This window comes from Schistocerca gregaria, chromosome 7, assembly GCF_023897955.1.
Source record: "Schistocerca gregaria isolate iqSchGreg1 chromosome 7, iqSchGreg1.2, whole genome shotgun sequence".
Lineage (NCBI taxonomy): Eukaryota > Metazoa > Arthropoda > Insecta > Orthoptera > Acrididae > Schistocerca > Schistocerca gregaria.
Genome location: NC_064926.1, coordinates 198,899,787 through 198,916,253, shown reverse-complemented (window position 1 = coordinate 198,916,253; position 16,467 = coordinate 198,899,787). Strand labels below are relative to the sequence as shown.

The 16,467-nt window shown below is 41.8% G+C and overlaps 1 protein-coding gene across 3 annotated transcripts in view; it reads right to left on the bottom strand.

The window, feature by feature from the left end:
* The window catches only part of LOC126281938 (THO complex subunit 2), a 292,749-nt gene that overhangs the window by 136,424 nt on the left and 139,858 nt on the right, over positions 1-16,467 (bottom strand). For all 3 annotated transcript variants that reach the window (XM_049981284.1, XM_049981285.1, XM_049981286.1), the window contains exon 18: positions 10,677-10,793. In XM_049981284.1, the coding sequence (XP_049837241.1) occupies positions 10,677-10,793 (117 nt within the window). The remainder of the gene's footprint in view (positions 1-10,676; positions 10,794-16,467) is intronic.

Below are 16,467 nucleotides of genomic sequence, written 5' to 3'. Positions count from 1 at the left end.
GGGAGGTGGAGAAACTGTGTTTAGGAAACTGAGGTTTCATGGAAATCGGTTTACCAATAAAAAAGATGAAGCAGCTCGAAATGAAGAACATAAGCTCTTAGCTTCAGCATCGAAACTTGGGACAGGAGAATTGTACAGGTGCGCGAGTGATGTTGATATGGATTCCGCTGGATTCATACTTACTGATTTAGAGCTTCTCTGCCAGGCTATAATGTTTTCATATTCATGTGTTAGCTGTAAAAATACGGACTGCATAATTGTTGTTGAAGAAAGAAGAGCGGGACAAACTCATGATTTTAAATTAATTTGTAATTCATGTGGCTATGAATTTTCACTTTCCTCCTCCAAAAAAACAGACACTGGTACTTATGAAAGCAATTTTAGGTTAGCATATGCTCTGAGATGCCTTGGACAAGGCAGGGAAGGAGGTAATTTGTTGTGTGGTTTTCTAAACATGCCTCCACCTTGTGCAAGGTTTGAAAAAAATAAATAAAGAAACATCTGATGGTATATGTGATACTGCCAAAGTTTCTATGAAGAAAGAAACCAAAAAGAAAGAGAACCCGGGGTAGATATTCATGACAGAGAATTTCCTACAAATGTTACTAAACTGTGTGTGTCTGTAGATGGGACCTGGATGAAATGGGGTCACACATCTCTGTATGGAATTGCACCTGTTATTGACTCAGGTAATGTTTTAGATGTAGAAATTGTCTAAATACTGCCACCAGTGTGCAACAAGGAACATGTCCAACAATGAAGACAGTGAGAAACTGTGGCAAGAAAAGGATACAGAAGCATGCTCTAAAAATTATAATGGCTGAAGTGGGGGCATGGAAGCTGCTGCAGTTGTGAGGGTGTTCTCCAGATCTGAGGACCAGTATGGTGTTAGATATACTAAATACCTTGGTGATGGGGACTCCTCTTTGTTCAAAGCTGTAACAAATAAAAATCTGTACAATATCACAATAGAAAAGTTGGAATGTGTTGGCTTCGTTGCTTACTGAAAGAGAAGAAAGTTGAAATACAGTGAAACCCTGCTTTTACACTTTCCAAGGGACTTAAAAAAAAATTTGTGTAAAACGTGCGAAAAAGTAAAATGTGGGAAATAATGTTTTAAGGTGTAAAAGTTACATATAGGATACCCCCTTGCACTTTACGTACGATATATGTACATAACCAGCATCAAAAGACTTGTCAGGGAAATTTTTATTATCTAATAAAGGTTTACTGGGAAATTTTTATTATCTAATAAAGGTTCCCTTTCTAACAAAAACTGCTGATGTAACTGGAATTGTTAACTGTCTGGGAAGTTGAAATGTTTGACTTAATTTCAAATGTCGTAATCACTGGTTTTGGAAAGCCTGCAGCTCTCATTCATTATTTAAATAATGAAATATTGCATTAGTTACTTCCCCCCCCCCCCCCCCTGATGCTTAACGACACATTTCAAGAATTTTTAATTTCAAAAGTCATAATCGATGTTTTTGGAAAGCCTCCAGCTGTCATTCATTATTTAAAAAATGAAATACTGCACAAGTTACGTCACGACGCATTTTGAGAATTTTTTCTCGTTGTCAAGTGCAAATATGTAAATAAGTATTTTGTATAGTGTTTGAATATGTGCTATTCTGCATCTCTTGCATTATACTCATTGTTTTTGAGGTTATCTAGTACTGTGTGCCTCATCAGTTATGTAAAAGCCACACACAAACTATCACTCGCACACTGTTTGTTTCTGTAACACCACAAAAAATACATAAGTAAATACGGCACTTGAGAATGAGAATAAATTCTCGAAACACATTTTGCTCAGCATGAGTACAATACGTAACCGGTGCTGTATTTACAATAAAAACATTTGAGCGACGTAAAGTGAATAATGGTGTTAACTAGCGCTCTGTATGGCCATATGCCGAAACACGCTAAATATGGTTCGATAAAGGTGTCACAATGATACCAACAATCACAGAACTGCATTTGTGCAGTAGAGACAGTTTGGAAATGGTTGTGGTTGGTCATGATATCTTCATTCGAATGAACTTAGTTACTCCCATCATCCACCATGCCAAGTAGAGCATGGCAGCAGCGGGAGTACCAGAACAAATTGTTACAACTTTTACTTGTTTACTAGTTCAAATCCACTGAATAGAGTGCCCTGGAGTTAAGAAATTTAACCACTTAATATATGTAAACACCACAGGACGACCAACATTAAGACAGCATCATATTTTTTCCACCAACATTTTTTCGTAATGTGTAAATCGTGGGAAAATTATAAATATGTTGATAGAAAATCAGGTCCAAATTAACATTGTGAAGATAGGAAATTTGACAAAACCAATCAAAAACGTCGTAAACAGCGGGAAAATGTTAATTCCGGGAAAGTAAAACTGGGGTTATACTGTACTTGAGGATGGAAAACCACTGGAGGAAAATGCAGGCTTACTCTGAAAGAAATTAATTCTCTTCAGTTATTTTATGAGAGAGCTATCAGGTAAAATACACACAATTTAGAGGCATGTGGCGTGTTGTGTAGGCAATTCCCCCTCCCCACAAACTATCCACTGACCAAACACCAATCCACAATCTGTGTCCGAAAGAAGATTGGTGAAGTTCAACAACACAAATCACACATATTCACATCAACACTCATTACGAGAACCTGTTATGAATGCAATTAAACCCCCATTCATGTTTCTTGAAAATCCTGTTTTATTGGGGGAAGTGTCTTCACGGAAAGACAAAATGCAAATGAAAGCCTCAAGAATTTAATTTGGGTTACGTGCTCAACAGGGAGATTCCGTGGACTTGAAGTACTCAAAATAGGTGTCTATGATGCAGTTTTATGTTACAATAATGGAAATAATGGCAGAATTGAAGTGCTGAAGAGAGTTGTTACAGATCTTGGTGTGTTGACAACAAAAGCATTTTATACCACCGATAAGAGCAAGATCAAGAAAGCTAACAGATCAGTGTCTTACCTGCAAACAGAGGCCAGTCAAATTCAAATAGGAGAGAAGAAAAATGTGGAGGATGAGGAGGTTCAGTATGGATGATTTTAAAATTGAGATAAGCTTATTACGTGCAGAAGTATGAGAAGAAAATCTTTCAACCTCATTTTCTCTGTTTTACATTATTAGAATCCTTTTCTCAAAAAAGTATATGCATCAATGCTATGAAATTTTCAGGAACTGTTTGCAACATTTTGCTGGCTCCCTCGAACTAAAAAGTACGAGATACTCGAATTACATTCTGATTTTTAGATGACTGTATGTAGAAAAAAAAAAGTTAATTTTAGATGTTCGAAAATAAAAACCATGTCAATAATACAATTTGTACCATAAATTAACAACTGTACTTCAGTGGTCTTATAATCTTCTCAGGACACTACAATAAAATTTTCATACCAATTGCATTATTAGAATTTGAGTAATGGCTTTTTATTAAAAAAAAAAAAGAGAATAAAAAAAGTAAAAATTCAAATTTCTGGCAAAATATCAATCCTTCATATTTTATGTCTCAAAAATGAGATTGACAGGAAGTGCAAAATGGCTAAGCACGGATGGCTGGAGGACAAATGTAAGGATGTAGAGGCTTATCTCACTAGGCGTAAGATAGATACTGCCTACAGGAAAGTTAAAGAGACCTTTGGAGATAAGAGAACCACTTGTATGAATATCAAGAGCTCAGATGGAAACCCAGTTCCAAGCAAAGAAGGGAAAGCAGAAAGGTGGATGGAGTGTATAGAGGGTCTATACAAGGGCGATGTACTTGAGGACAATATTATGGAAATGGAAGAGGATGTAGATGAAGATGAAATGGGAGATACGATACTGCGTGAAGAGTTTGACAGAGCACTGAAAGACCTGAGTCGAAACAAGGCCCCCGGAGTAGACAACATTCCATTGGAACTACTGACGGCCTTGGGAGAGCCAGTCCTGACAAAACTCTACCATCTGGTGAGCAAGATGTATGAGACAGGCAAAATACCCTCGGACTTCAAGAACAATATAATAATTCCAATCCCAAAGGAAAGCAGGTGTTGACAGATGTGAAAATTACCGTACTATCAGTTTAATAAGTCACAGCTGCAAAATACTAACGCGAGTTCTTTACAGACGAATGGAAAAACTAGTAGAAGCCGACCTCGGGGAAGATCAGTTTGGATTCCGTATAAATGTTGGAACACGTGAGGCAATACTGACCCTACAACTTATCTTAGAAGAAAGATTAAGGAGGGGCAAACCTACATTTCTAGCATTTGTAGACTTAGAGAAAGCTTTTGACAATGTTGACTGGAATACTCTCTTTCAAATTCTAAAGGTGGCAGGGGTAAAATACAGGGAGCGAAAGGCTATTTACAATTTGTACAGAAACCAGATGGCAGTTATAAGAGTCGAGGGACATGAAAGGGAAGCAGTGGTTGGGAAGGGAGTGAGACAGGGTTGCAGCCTCTCCCCGATGTTATTCAATCTGTATATTGAGCAAGCAGTAAAGGAAACAAAAGAAAAATTCGGAGTAGGTATTAAAATCCATGGAGAAGAAATAAAAACTTTGAGGTTCGCCGATGACATTGTAATTCTGTCAGAGACAGCAAAGGACTTGGAAGAGCAGTTGAACGGAATGGACAGTGTCTTGAAAGGAGGATATAAGATTAACATCAACAAAATCAAAACAAGGATAATGGAATGTAGTCAAATTAAGTCAGGTGATGCTGAGGGAATTAGATTAGGAAATGAGCCACTTAAAGTAGTAAAGGAGTTTTGCTATTTGGGGAGCAAAATAACTGATGATGGTTGAAGTAGAGAGGATATAAAATGTTGACTGGAAATGGCAAGGAAAGCATTTCTGAAGAAGAGAAATTTGTTAACATCGAGTATAGATTTAAGTGTCAGGAAGTCATTTCTGAAAGTATTTGTATAGAGTGTAGCCATGTACGGAAGTGAAATATGGACGATAAATAGTTTGGACAAGAAGAGAATAGAAGCTTTCGAAATGTGGTGCTACAGAAGAATGCTGAAGATTAGTTGGGTAGATCACGTAACTAATGAGGAGGTATTGAATAGGATTGGGGAGAAGAGAAGTTTGTGGCACAACTTGACTAGAAAAAGGGATCAGTTGTTAGGACATGTTCTGAGGCATCAAGGGATCACCAATTTAATACTGGAGGGCAGCGCGGAGGGTAAAAATCGTAGAGGGAGACCAAGAGATGAATACACTAAGCAGAGGAGATGATGAAGCTTGCACAGGTTAGAGTAGCATGGAGAGCTGCATCAAACCAGTCTCAGGACTGAAGACAATAACAACAACAACAACAACATATTTTATTATATTTTTCCATTAAAATAAGTTCTTTTCCTTTACACATGCTAAATTTTAGATTTGAAATTAATAAATATGCCTGTAATGGTTTTTTAAATAAACGTATACATTTTCCATTACATCCCCCCTTAAAAACTGGGGTGTTTCACACGTGAAAATAAAGAGGACTTCGGTTTATCCTAAATTTTTGTAATCCGAACTGGCCGTCATCTCAATCATTTCGGATAAACGGGAGTTTACTGTATTACTTTTCTCTGATATGATTTTACTGACTGATATACTTACGCATCTTCAATATATTCACCACCATTATTTATGATATTTCGCCAAATGTCTGGAAGGCATTATACACCATCTGTGCATCTACTTCTGTTTGTGTCCCATATTGACGGCCTATGGCATGGATAATGTCAGCTCTGGTGTTGTACCAGTTCCCTCGCAGTGGTTCTTTCAGTTTGCCAGAGATTTTAATCGCAGGGACACATATTGGGTGAGTATGATGGATGTATCAGACTCTCCCATTGCTAGCAGTGCAAGAGGTCCTGGACAGCAGCAGTTGTGGTGTGATATCACATGTAATGGGGTGCTGTTCCATGAAATGTTGATACTTTCGCCTGAGGGCTGGCCAAAGGTGGTATTGCACAAAAGAGCAGTGGTGGGCAGCATCTACCATCACCCTGATGGTACAGCATGATGCAGCATTATTCCATCAATGTCATACGCTACAGTGAACATCACCATCACAATACTTGATGCAGCACACACTTTCTCTGGACGAGAAAACCAGAATGCCTCCATTCATTTGATTGGTGTTCCAAGTTAAATTCATATGAGCGCAGCCACATTTTGTCAATAGTGACAATGCATCAAAGTAAGTCATCACATTCCCTTTGGTACCGCCAACAAATCCTGTGCAATTTCATGGTGATGTCATTATTGCACCTTGGACATTTCATGGGATATCCAATGTGCTGCAATTCTGCAGTACCCTACAATATCATGCAGAATGTGGAGCACTGTTTTGTGGCATACTGTGAATTCTACAGCTAACTCACTCGCAGTCCATTGGCAATCAATATCCAACATGAAAGCAAGGAGTTGAATTGTTTTGTCCTTCACCTGGTCGTCCTGTATGAGGGTGATTCTTCACAGCAACTCTGCCTAATCTGAATGCTTTAACACATCATGTGACTTTCCTGTATGGCAGTGCTGCGTCACCACATGCTTCCACAGTCCCTGGAAGCACTTCTGCTTACTCTAACCTTGTGCAACATCAGTTTTGAGTCAAGAACATTGCTCTATCTTCGTAAACATGATGTTATAAATAAAATAGAAAGAAACTTCCACATGGGAAAAATATATTAAAAACAAAGATTCCAAGACTTACCAAGCAGGAAAACGCCGGTAGATAGGCACAATGAATAAAACACACACACACACACACACACACACACACACACACACACACACACACACACACAGAATTTCGAGCTTTCGCAACCAGCGGCTGCTTCGTCAGAAAAGAGGGAAGGTAAAGGAAAGATGAAAGGATGTGGGTTTTAAGGGAGAGGGTAAGGAGTCATTCCAATCCCGGGAGCGGAAAAACTTACCTTAGGGGGAAAAAGGATAGGTATATACTCGCGCACACATACACACACACGCATATCCATCCATACATACACAGACACAAGCAGACATATTTAAAGGCAAAGCTCTTTGCCTTTAAATATGTCTGCTTGTGTCTGTGTATGTATGGATGGATATGCGTTTGTGTGTATGTGCGCGCGAGTATATACCCCCTAAGGTAAGACTTTCCGCTCCCGGGATTGGAATGACTCCATACCCTCTCGCTTAAAACCCACATAATTTCATCTTTCCTCTTCCTTCCCTCTTTCCTGACGAAGCAGCTGCCGGTTGCAAAAGCTCGAAATTCTATGTGTGTGCTTTATTCATTGTGCTTATCTACCAGCGCTTTCTCGCTTGGTAAGTCTTCGAATCTTTGTTTTTAATATAAACATGATGTTAGTGCGATTGCACTTATGCTACAGCATTCAACCATCTAAACGCTGCAATGGACTGAGAGACTACTGTTACTGCTCACTATACAAACTCGTCTTTCAGGGCTTCATTGTGTCAATGCAGATAGCAGCTCAATGACTCCATGGTTTGAAGTTACAGCAGTGTTACCACAACTCTGTATCCAGCCCAGGTATTAACATGCTGCCTGAACAAAAAATAGAACCATCAGTAATGCAGTACATGCCTAAGCACCACACTACAAGGTGACTTGCACAATGACAGCTATACTGTACGTAAATGCACATGAGCACAAATATAGTCTCATGTGTCATGGTATGCCAATGGGTAATATAAACTATACCCAGACCACTTTACTTCAAGTTTCTCCTTCAGCTTTAAATCCTAAGTAATTCCTCCATACATGAAGTTGCCTTTGGACTGTGTTCCTCAGATAAAGATAATCTGCTAATATTTTATGTTCTCTTTATTATTTTTAGTCGTGTGCGATCTCTGATTAGCTGCAGAATTAAAAAATGATACTATGCCACATTAGAGCTGGGAGTTGTCATCAATTTCCTATGTACAATCTATACCCAAACTGCATCTAGGAAAAATGAAATGATAATGAGTACCTGTAACTCAGTAGAAAGGCATAAAAATAAACAATAGGTGTACAATCTACAAAACAGATAGACTTGTGTGGGACAGGTGCTGCAAAATTTGCAACAAAGAAAAAATGAATAGATTCCATCTTGTTTCAAGGCAAGGAAGATCTATATGAAATGAGACAACAATGCCGAAGGAACAAATTGCGAGAAAGTACTAAAACATTTCTCCTCCGAAAGTATGCGATGTCTAGTAATTCCATACCCTAATTTGCTTTCTTGACTGAATATTTCATAAACACAATGAGATCTTTTTTCCCCACGTATGCACCTCCCCTGTTGCTTCCTTGTCACAACTTCATTCTGACACTGGCATGAACACGACAGTGCCGTCGCCACCAATTGGACAGAATTGTGATGGCTGCTATGACAGACACTGACCAGCACACTTGTGTTTCAATATGCTTCTGCAACTAATGTGTCATGTTTACTTCCTCACATCATCCATATTGCATTCTTAACAGTCAAATTATTGTAGAAAAGAAAAATAAAAGAAACATATGGAATGTATATACACTCCTGGAAATTGAAATAAGAACACCGTGAATTCATTGTCCCAGGAAGGGGAAACTTTATTGACACATTCCTGGGGTCAGATACATCACATGATCACACTGACAGAACCACAGGCACATAGACACAGGCAACAGAGCATGCACAATGTCGGCACTAGTACAGTGTATATCCACCTTTCGCAGCAATGCAGGCTGATATTCTCCCATGGAGACGATCGTGGAGATGCTGGATGTTGTCCTGTGAAACGGATTGCCATGCCATTTCCACCTGGCACCTCAGTTGGACCAGCGTTCGTGCTGGACGTGCAGACCGCGGGAAACGACGCTTCATTCAGTCCCAAACATGATCAATGGGGGACAGATCCGGAGATCTTGCTGGCCAGGGTAGTTGACTTACACCTTCTAGAGCACGTTGGGTGGCACGGGATACATGCGGACGTGCATTGTCCTGTTGGAACAGCAAGTTCCCTTGCCGGTCTAGGAATGGTAGAACGATGGGTTCGATGACGGTTTGGGTGTACCGTGCACTATTCAGTGTCCCCTCGACGATCACCAGAGGTGTACGGCCAGTGTAGGAGATCGCTCCCCACACCATGATGCCGGGTGTTGGCCCTGTGTGCCTCGGTCGTATGCAGTCCTGATTGTGGCGCTCACCTGCAAGGCGCCAAACACGCATACGACCATCATTGGCACCAAGGCAGAAGCGACTCTCATCGCTGAAGACGACACGTCTCCATTCGTCCCTCCATTCACGCCTGTCGCGACACCACTGGAGGCGGGCTGCACGATGTTGGGGCGTGAGCGGAAGACGGCCTAACGGTGTGCGGGACCGTTGCCCAGCTTCATGGAGACGGTTGCGAATGGTCCTCGCCGATACCCCAGGAGCAACAGTGTCCCTAATTTGCTGGGAAGTGCCGGTGCGGTCCCCTACGGCACTGCGTAGGATCCTGCGGTCTTGGCGTGCATCCGTGCGTCACTGCGGTCCGGTCCCAGGTCGACGGGCACGTGCACCTTCCGCCGACCACTGGCGACAACATCGATGTACTGTGGAGACCTCACGCCCCACGTGTTGAGCAATTCGGCGGTACGTCCACCCGGCCTCCCGCAGCCCCACTATAAGCCCTCGCTCAAAGTCCGTCAACTGCACATACGGTTCACGTCCCCGCTGTCGCGGCATGCTACCAGTGTTAAAGACTGCGATGGAGCTCCGTATGCCACGGCAAACTGGCTGACACTGATGGCGGCGGTGCACAAATGCTGCGCAGCTAGCGCCATTCGACGGCCAACACCGCGGTTCCTGGTGTGTCCGCTGTGCCGTGCGTGTGATCATTGCTTGTACAGCCCTCTCGCAGTGTCTGGAGCAAGTATGGTGGGTCTGACACACCGGTGTCAATGTGTTCTTTTTTCCATTTCCAGGAGTGTAGATTGGTAACATACTAAATGCCGATAGGAGAGGGAGTCACTATACAAAATAGAGAAAAACACAAAGTCAATACTAGATGATGAAATTATTTTGCAAAATTAAAACAACACATGGGAGGGCTGCCATTTGTGCTGATTTAAAAACAAAATTCCGTTATAGGCCACCACATGACTCTGCACCATTTGAATGCATTACAGAGTGGTTAAGTGGTCAGCACATTGCTCTACTAGCTGTTGTCCACTTTCCGAATCTAGCAGCCACTATTCTGCTTTCCAGTAGCTCTTCAACTGGATTGATAATGCCGAGTACACCCTAACCCAGTACGTCCAACAAGGAAGAGCCCCTGGCAGTACTGCTAATGGAACCCAACACACAGTAATCCAATGTGCTGACTGCTCAGCCACCAAGGTGGACTGTGATGATTTTAGGCATTAGTAGTTGGAATTCACATCTCAATAACTTAAGCGGTGTAATGAATAGCAATGTCTTTTGTAGAATACAACACGGTAGATTTCCCTTTCCATAACTTACTTTAGAGTTTTCATCATCTCCTCTATTCTGTAAGCTCTTCTCCATGATTAGTAGTTCCCCCAGATTCAGCATGAGTATGAAATTAAAGTTAAGCTTCTAAACTAATATTATTTTTTATATAGCGGAAAATTGCAATGAAACAAATCCTGAATGCCTTCTTGCAGGAAATTTGCAAACATCTAAACAACTATATTTTACCTGCTTAAGCCTAGCCATAACTCTTTCAACATGTTCTTGTTGCTTCTTCTTTTCTTCATGTAGCTTCTCAGAAAGTGCTGCATATCTCTCCTGTTCCTTTTTTCCTTTACTTGCTGCCTGTGAAAACGGAGATCATTACACCAGTCTTAGTACGAATCATATTTAATATTGTGACTACAAAATAAATTGGAGCAATCACAGCAAAACATACAAGCAACTTGGAACTTTCTTTGACTTACTGGGGTCTAGATTCTAATACAGAATCTAAAATATGGATATCTAAAGATTTCTGACAGCCACAAATGATTCTGAGAAGACCAAAGATAAAAACTCTTAGGGATTAACCACCAAGCTGTCTGACACTTCTCTGATGAGTCCTCGGCACTTCTCTGATAAGAGCTATACAGCTAAATCTAAGTTGTGGGGCCAAAACATTAATACAAACACTTCTTTAACATCTAACTGCATCTATACAGGAATACAGAGTGGTCAGAAACAGTCTTTAACACTTGTAAGGGCGTTCCAGTGTAGAATGTGCTGATCAGTAATTCTTAAGGGAGAAATCTGGTATGCTGCACTGTTTCTGAGTTAATTGGCATTGAAATTAGCCAACTTTGCACAGTTTCTGAGTTAATTGGCAATGAAGTTAGCCAATCAGGAGATTGCACGAGCAAATTCAACCGACCCACCTGAGACGGTGTCACCAAATGTGTTCTTCGTTTGATTTCCTAAAACCAAACAAAAGGGCGATACAAAAACTGGACATGGGATGTCAGTACAGACTGAACACAAGCCAAAGGCCGAGCAGTTTCTTGTGCTATCATCTACTACACTGTGAGAACAACTGATACTAGCTGTATCTGGCAGCAGCTTGAATTTGAACATGGAACAGCCTGATTGGCTAACTTCAAAGCTAATTAACTCAGGAATTGTGCAATGTATCGAATTGAGGCACTGAGTGTCAGATAGGCATATTTAACCCCTGAAACACAGGGCGGAGCTACTTTGTACCACCTTTATAAAGGATTGCAATCTAGTCAGGTAGTTTTTATTTTATAACCCTGTAGCACAAGATTTTCACTGCGGTGGAAAGCTTTTAATGGACATATCTCTGGTCTTTTCAGTCAGTCATGAAGCTGCAAATGCATGCAGGGCAACACCAGTAAGGAGTGACCACTGCATTGGTTTGTGTGTATTTGCAGTCTCAGGATTGATTGAAAACTCCGAAGCAGCAACCATTAAGAGCTGTATATGGTAGTGAATGCTATGGACCACAGAGTTTTTGTTGAAAAAATATTTATTGTTTTAATGTGGTCTTCTACCAGATTCCATCAATGTTTTACATTTTTCAGTCAAACTCAATGCATAAATTTAAGTCTTTTCACAATGAATGTCATATTTAACATTTTCAGGTTCTGGATACTGCTTACGCATCAATATCTCTTTCAAAAGTATGATGTGAGTAAAAGTTAACAGTAATTAACAAAAACTGTATTTTTAAATTTTTTGAGGTGGTCAGAAAGTAACCCCCACATCTCCCCCAAGCTATTTTCAAGTTCTGGACCCTAGTTACACATTTGTAACTCTTTACAATATTAGTAAAATTCACCAACAGCCATGTACTTTAAGATAGTATTTTATTTTATTGTAAAGGCAACCAGTTTCGGCATTTTATTATGCCACCTTCAGGCCCCTTATGTGTCTACCCAAATAAACGAGCTTGTTGTATTGCACCATAAATCACTGGATACTGTGAATTCAATCATTACACAATTGCATCATTAGAAGATGTGATAGAAACCTATTACATCTAATGATGCAATTACACAACGATACATGGCTGTTAGTGAATTTTACTAACACTGACACTCTCCTAACTATTGTCCCTTCCTTCAATCAAGATACTGCTCACTTCATTCACCACCTTTCCACAGTTCCTGCCCCTTCACCATCAACTCCTTGTATATCCCTGTGGATGCGGCGTCCTTGTACACCAACATCACCTGTGGCCATGGCCTTGTGACCATGGAACACTACCTTTCCCAACATTTTCCTGATACTAAATCCACCAAATTTTTCCTAATCCTCCAAGCTAACCACATCATGACCTACAATTATTTCACTTTAAAATTCCAAATATACAAACAAATGTGGGGTATGACCATGGGGACTTGCATGGCACCATCCAATGTCAACTTCTTTATGGGCCATCTGGAGGAATCCATCCTATCTAGTCAACTCCTAGAATCACTTGTCTGGTACAGATTTATTGATGATAATTTCATGATCTGAACTCACAGCAAGGACACCCATTGCTCTTTCCTCCATAACTGAACACCTATTCCCAAATTCGCTTCACCTGCTCCTTCTCAATTCATCAAGATGTTTATCTCCACCTCCCAGATGGCTCCATACATATGTCTGTCCATATCAAGTGCACTAACCACCAACAGTACCGCCACTTTGTCAGCTGTCACCCATTCCATGTCAGAAAGTCTCTTCCTTCCAGCCTCGCCACCGTAGATGCTGCATCTGTTGTGGAAAACACGACTTGTCCCTCTTCTGTCCACACCACTCTTTTCCTGTCCGTATCATGTACTTATCACCTTCTCCCATCACCCCCCCCCCCCCCTCATGTGGGAATTCTCTCCCCTCCCCCCTCCATCTTCCTCTCCTCCCTTTTCATTCCACATCCCTTCTTTCTCCCCTCCCTTTCAATCTCCTTATCTTCACCTTTCTCTCCCTTCCCCCCCACCCCCCCTTAGTCACTCCGCCCTGTCCTTCATCCTATTCCTCTTTTTGTTGTACCCTCTGTACTCTTTTTTTTATCAGGGTATATACATAGACAAGGAAAAGAAATTCCCAGATTTTTCCCGCATCTCCCGGTTAAAAATTCATTTTCTCCCGGGTGAAAATACACTTTTTCCATGTTAAATGACAGTATAATTTCCCTCGGAACTGTAAAACGTATCCTTTGAATGGACATGGTTTTATACAGCAGCGTAGAATTTCCCGGCACTTTAGAAACCGAAACTCAGGGTGAACAAACATGTTTCAGAAAGATCCTTGATGTGCAGCAATATGTACGCTGCATATTTTCGTATTACGAAAGTATAAATTCAAATTCCACCAACAGGAAAATTTAATGGTTTAAATTAATATACAAAGCATTGCTACAAGAAAAGTGAAGCTTTCACATATAATATTTCTCTCAAAGATTAATAAGCTACAAGGGAAGCTAAGCTTTCACATGTACTGTTTATTTGCTTAGCGCATGTAACACTCTAAGATACATCACACAAATACGCCAATAAAATTTATTATACTGACATAAATCTCTGATCTTCTGGGCTAGAAATTCTTCTAAATGGCTTGTCATCAAAGAGTTGATTTTTAAAAGAGATTTAGGAAATGCATCGTACATTCTCGTACCTAGTTCATCTTGCGTAAAAGGAATTTACTTTGAAAATAATGTTTTTCGAACAACAATTCACAATATTTTCCTGCGACTTGTTCGAAATACACTCCTGGAAATTGAAATAAGAACACCGTGAATTCATTGTCCCAGGAAGGGGAAACTTTATTGACACATTCCTGGGGTCAGATACATCACATGATCACACTGACAGAACCACAGGCACATAGACACAGGCAACAGAGAATGCACAATGTCGGCACTAGTACAGTGTATATCCACCTTTCGCAGCAATGCACGCTGCTGTTCTCCCATGGAGACGATCGTAGAGATGCTGGATGTAGTCCTGTGGAACGGCTTGCCATGCCATTTCCACCTGGTGCCTCAGTTGGACCAGCGTTCGTGCTGGACGTGCAGACCGCGTGAGACGACGCTTCATCCAGTTCCAAACATGCTCAATGGGGGACAGATCCGAAGATCTTGCTGGTCAGGGTAGTTGACTTACACCTTCTAGAGCACGTTGGGTGGCACCGGATACATGCGGACGTGCATTGTCCTGTTGGAACAGCAAGTTCCCTTGCCGATCTAGGAATCGTAAAACGATGGGTTCGATGACGGTTTGGATGTACCGTGCACTATTCAGTGTTCCCTCGACGATCACCAGAGGTGTACGGCCAGTGTAGGAGATCGCTCCCCACACCATGATGCCGGGTGTTGGCCCTGTGTGCCTCGGTCGTATGCAGTCCTGGTTGTGGCGCTCACCTGCACGGCGTCAAACACGCATACGACCATCATTGGCACCAAGGCAGAAGCGACTCTCATCGCTGAAGACGACACGTCTCCATTCGTCCCTCCATTCACGCCTGTCGCGACACCACTGGAGGCGGGCTGCACGATGTTGGGGCGTGAGCGGAAGACGGCCTAACGGTGTGCGGGACCGTAGCCCAGCTTCATGGACACGGTATCCTCGCCGATACCCCAGGAGCAACAGTGTCCCTAATTTGGTGGGAAGTGGCGGTGCGGTCCCCTACGGCACTGCGTAGGATCCTACGGTCTTGGCGTGCATCCGTGCGTCGCTGCGGTCCGGTCCCAGGTCGACAGGCACGTGCACCTTCCGCCGACCACTGGCGACAACATCGATGTACTGTGGAGACCTCACGCCCCACGTGTTGAGCAATTCGGCGGTACGTCCACCGGCCTCCCGCATGCCCACTATACGCCCTCGCTCAAAGTCCGTCAACTGCACATACGGTTCACGTCCACGCTGTCGCGGCATGCTACCAGTGTTAAAGACTGCGATGGAGCTCCGTATGCCACGGCAAACTGGCTGACACTGACGGCGGCGGTGCACAAATGCTGCGCAGCTAGCGCCATTCGACGGCCAACACCGCGGTTCCTGGTGTGTCCGCTGTGCCGTGCGTGTGATCATTGCTTGTACATCCCTCTCGCAGTGTCCGGAGCAAGTATGGTGGGTCTGAAACACCGGTGTCAACGTGTTCTTCTTTCCATTTCCAGGAGTGTAGATTCACTTCAGCAGTTGCCAGACAGCGCCAGATAAGACGTGTCACCGCACTTGCACAGCTATAGTGACGTAGGAAGCTCGTATGTTCATACATGTAAAACATTAAAAGATCTTACATTTTGTCGTAAAAGAAACAAGATGATAGGCAATCATTCTTGGAAATTACCGAGGATACTCCAAGAACGTCGGAATTTCGAGAACCATATTAAAATGCATAATTTGCCTTACAGTGCACATTTGTACGTCCAGATTCCCAATGACGTAGGCCTCGACTTGATATGAAACTTTTCAGTGTGGTTTTCGCGACGTAAATTTTCTTCGCGTACCAGTACTGTATTATTTCATGTTTGATTCTTTGTCATGGCATAATGCCAGACATGCTAGAAGATGAAAACGTGCACTTGAAATGCAGCGAACAGTTTTTTGACACTAGCCAATAGTGTGGAAATAAACACTTCGTTTCAAATAAATTTATTGTTCTGCAAGGCAATTAATGCTTTACTGTCAGAAAGGTGGAAATAAAATAAAATCTGAAACTAGTAACATATTTTAGCCTTTTGTAATTATGTGAATATATTTAAATTCGCTTGATAGCTCCCAACCACAGAAATCCGTCCAGCTTTCATTTGACGTGAGAGCAATAAATGAAGAGGAAACAGAAAAATCACTAAATGTAAACACGGGTCACGTGTAGACTACCCCCTCTACCTCCACCCCCCTTGAAACTGTAACACAGACTGCTCTGCGCACCAGATCAGAGGGGGGGGCTTTTCAAAAATAAGTTAATTTTGTAGCGCATATCTTTCTGGAGTGTCTGATAAATAAAACATATCTGTTCGAGGAAATGTAAGACA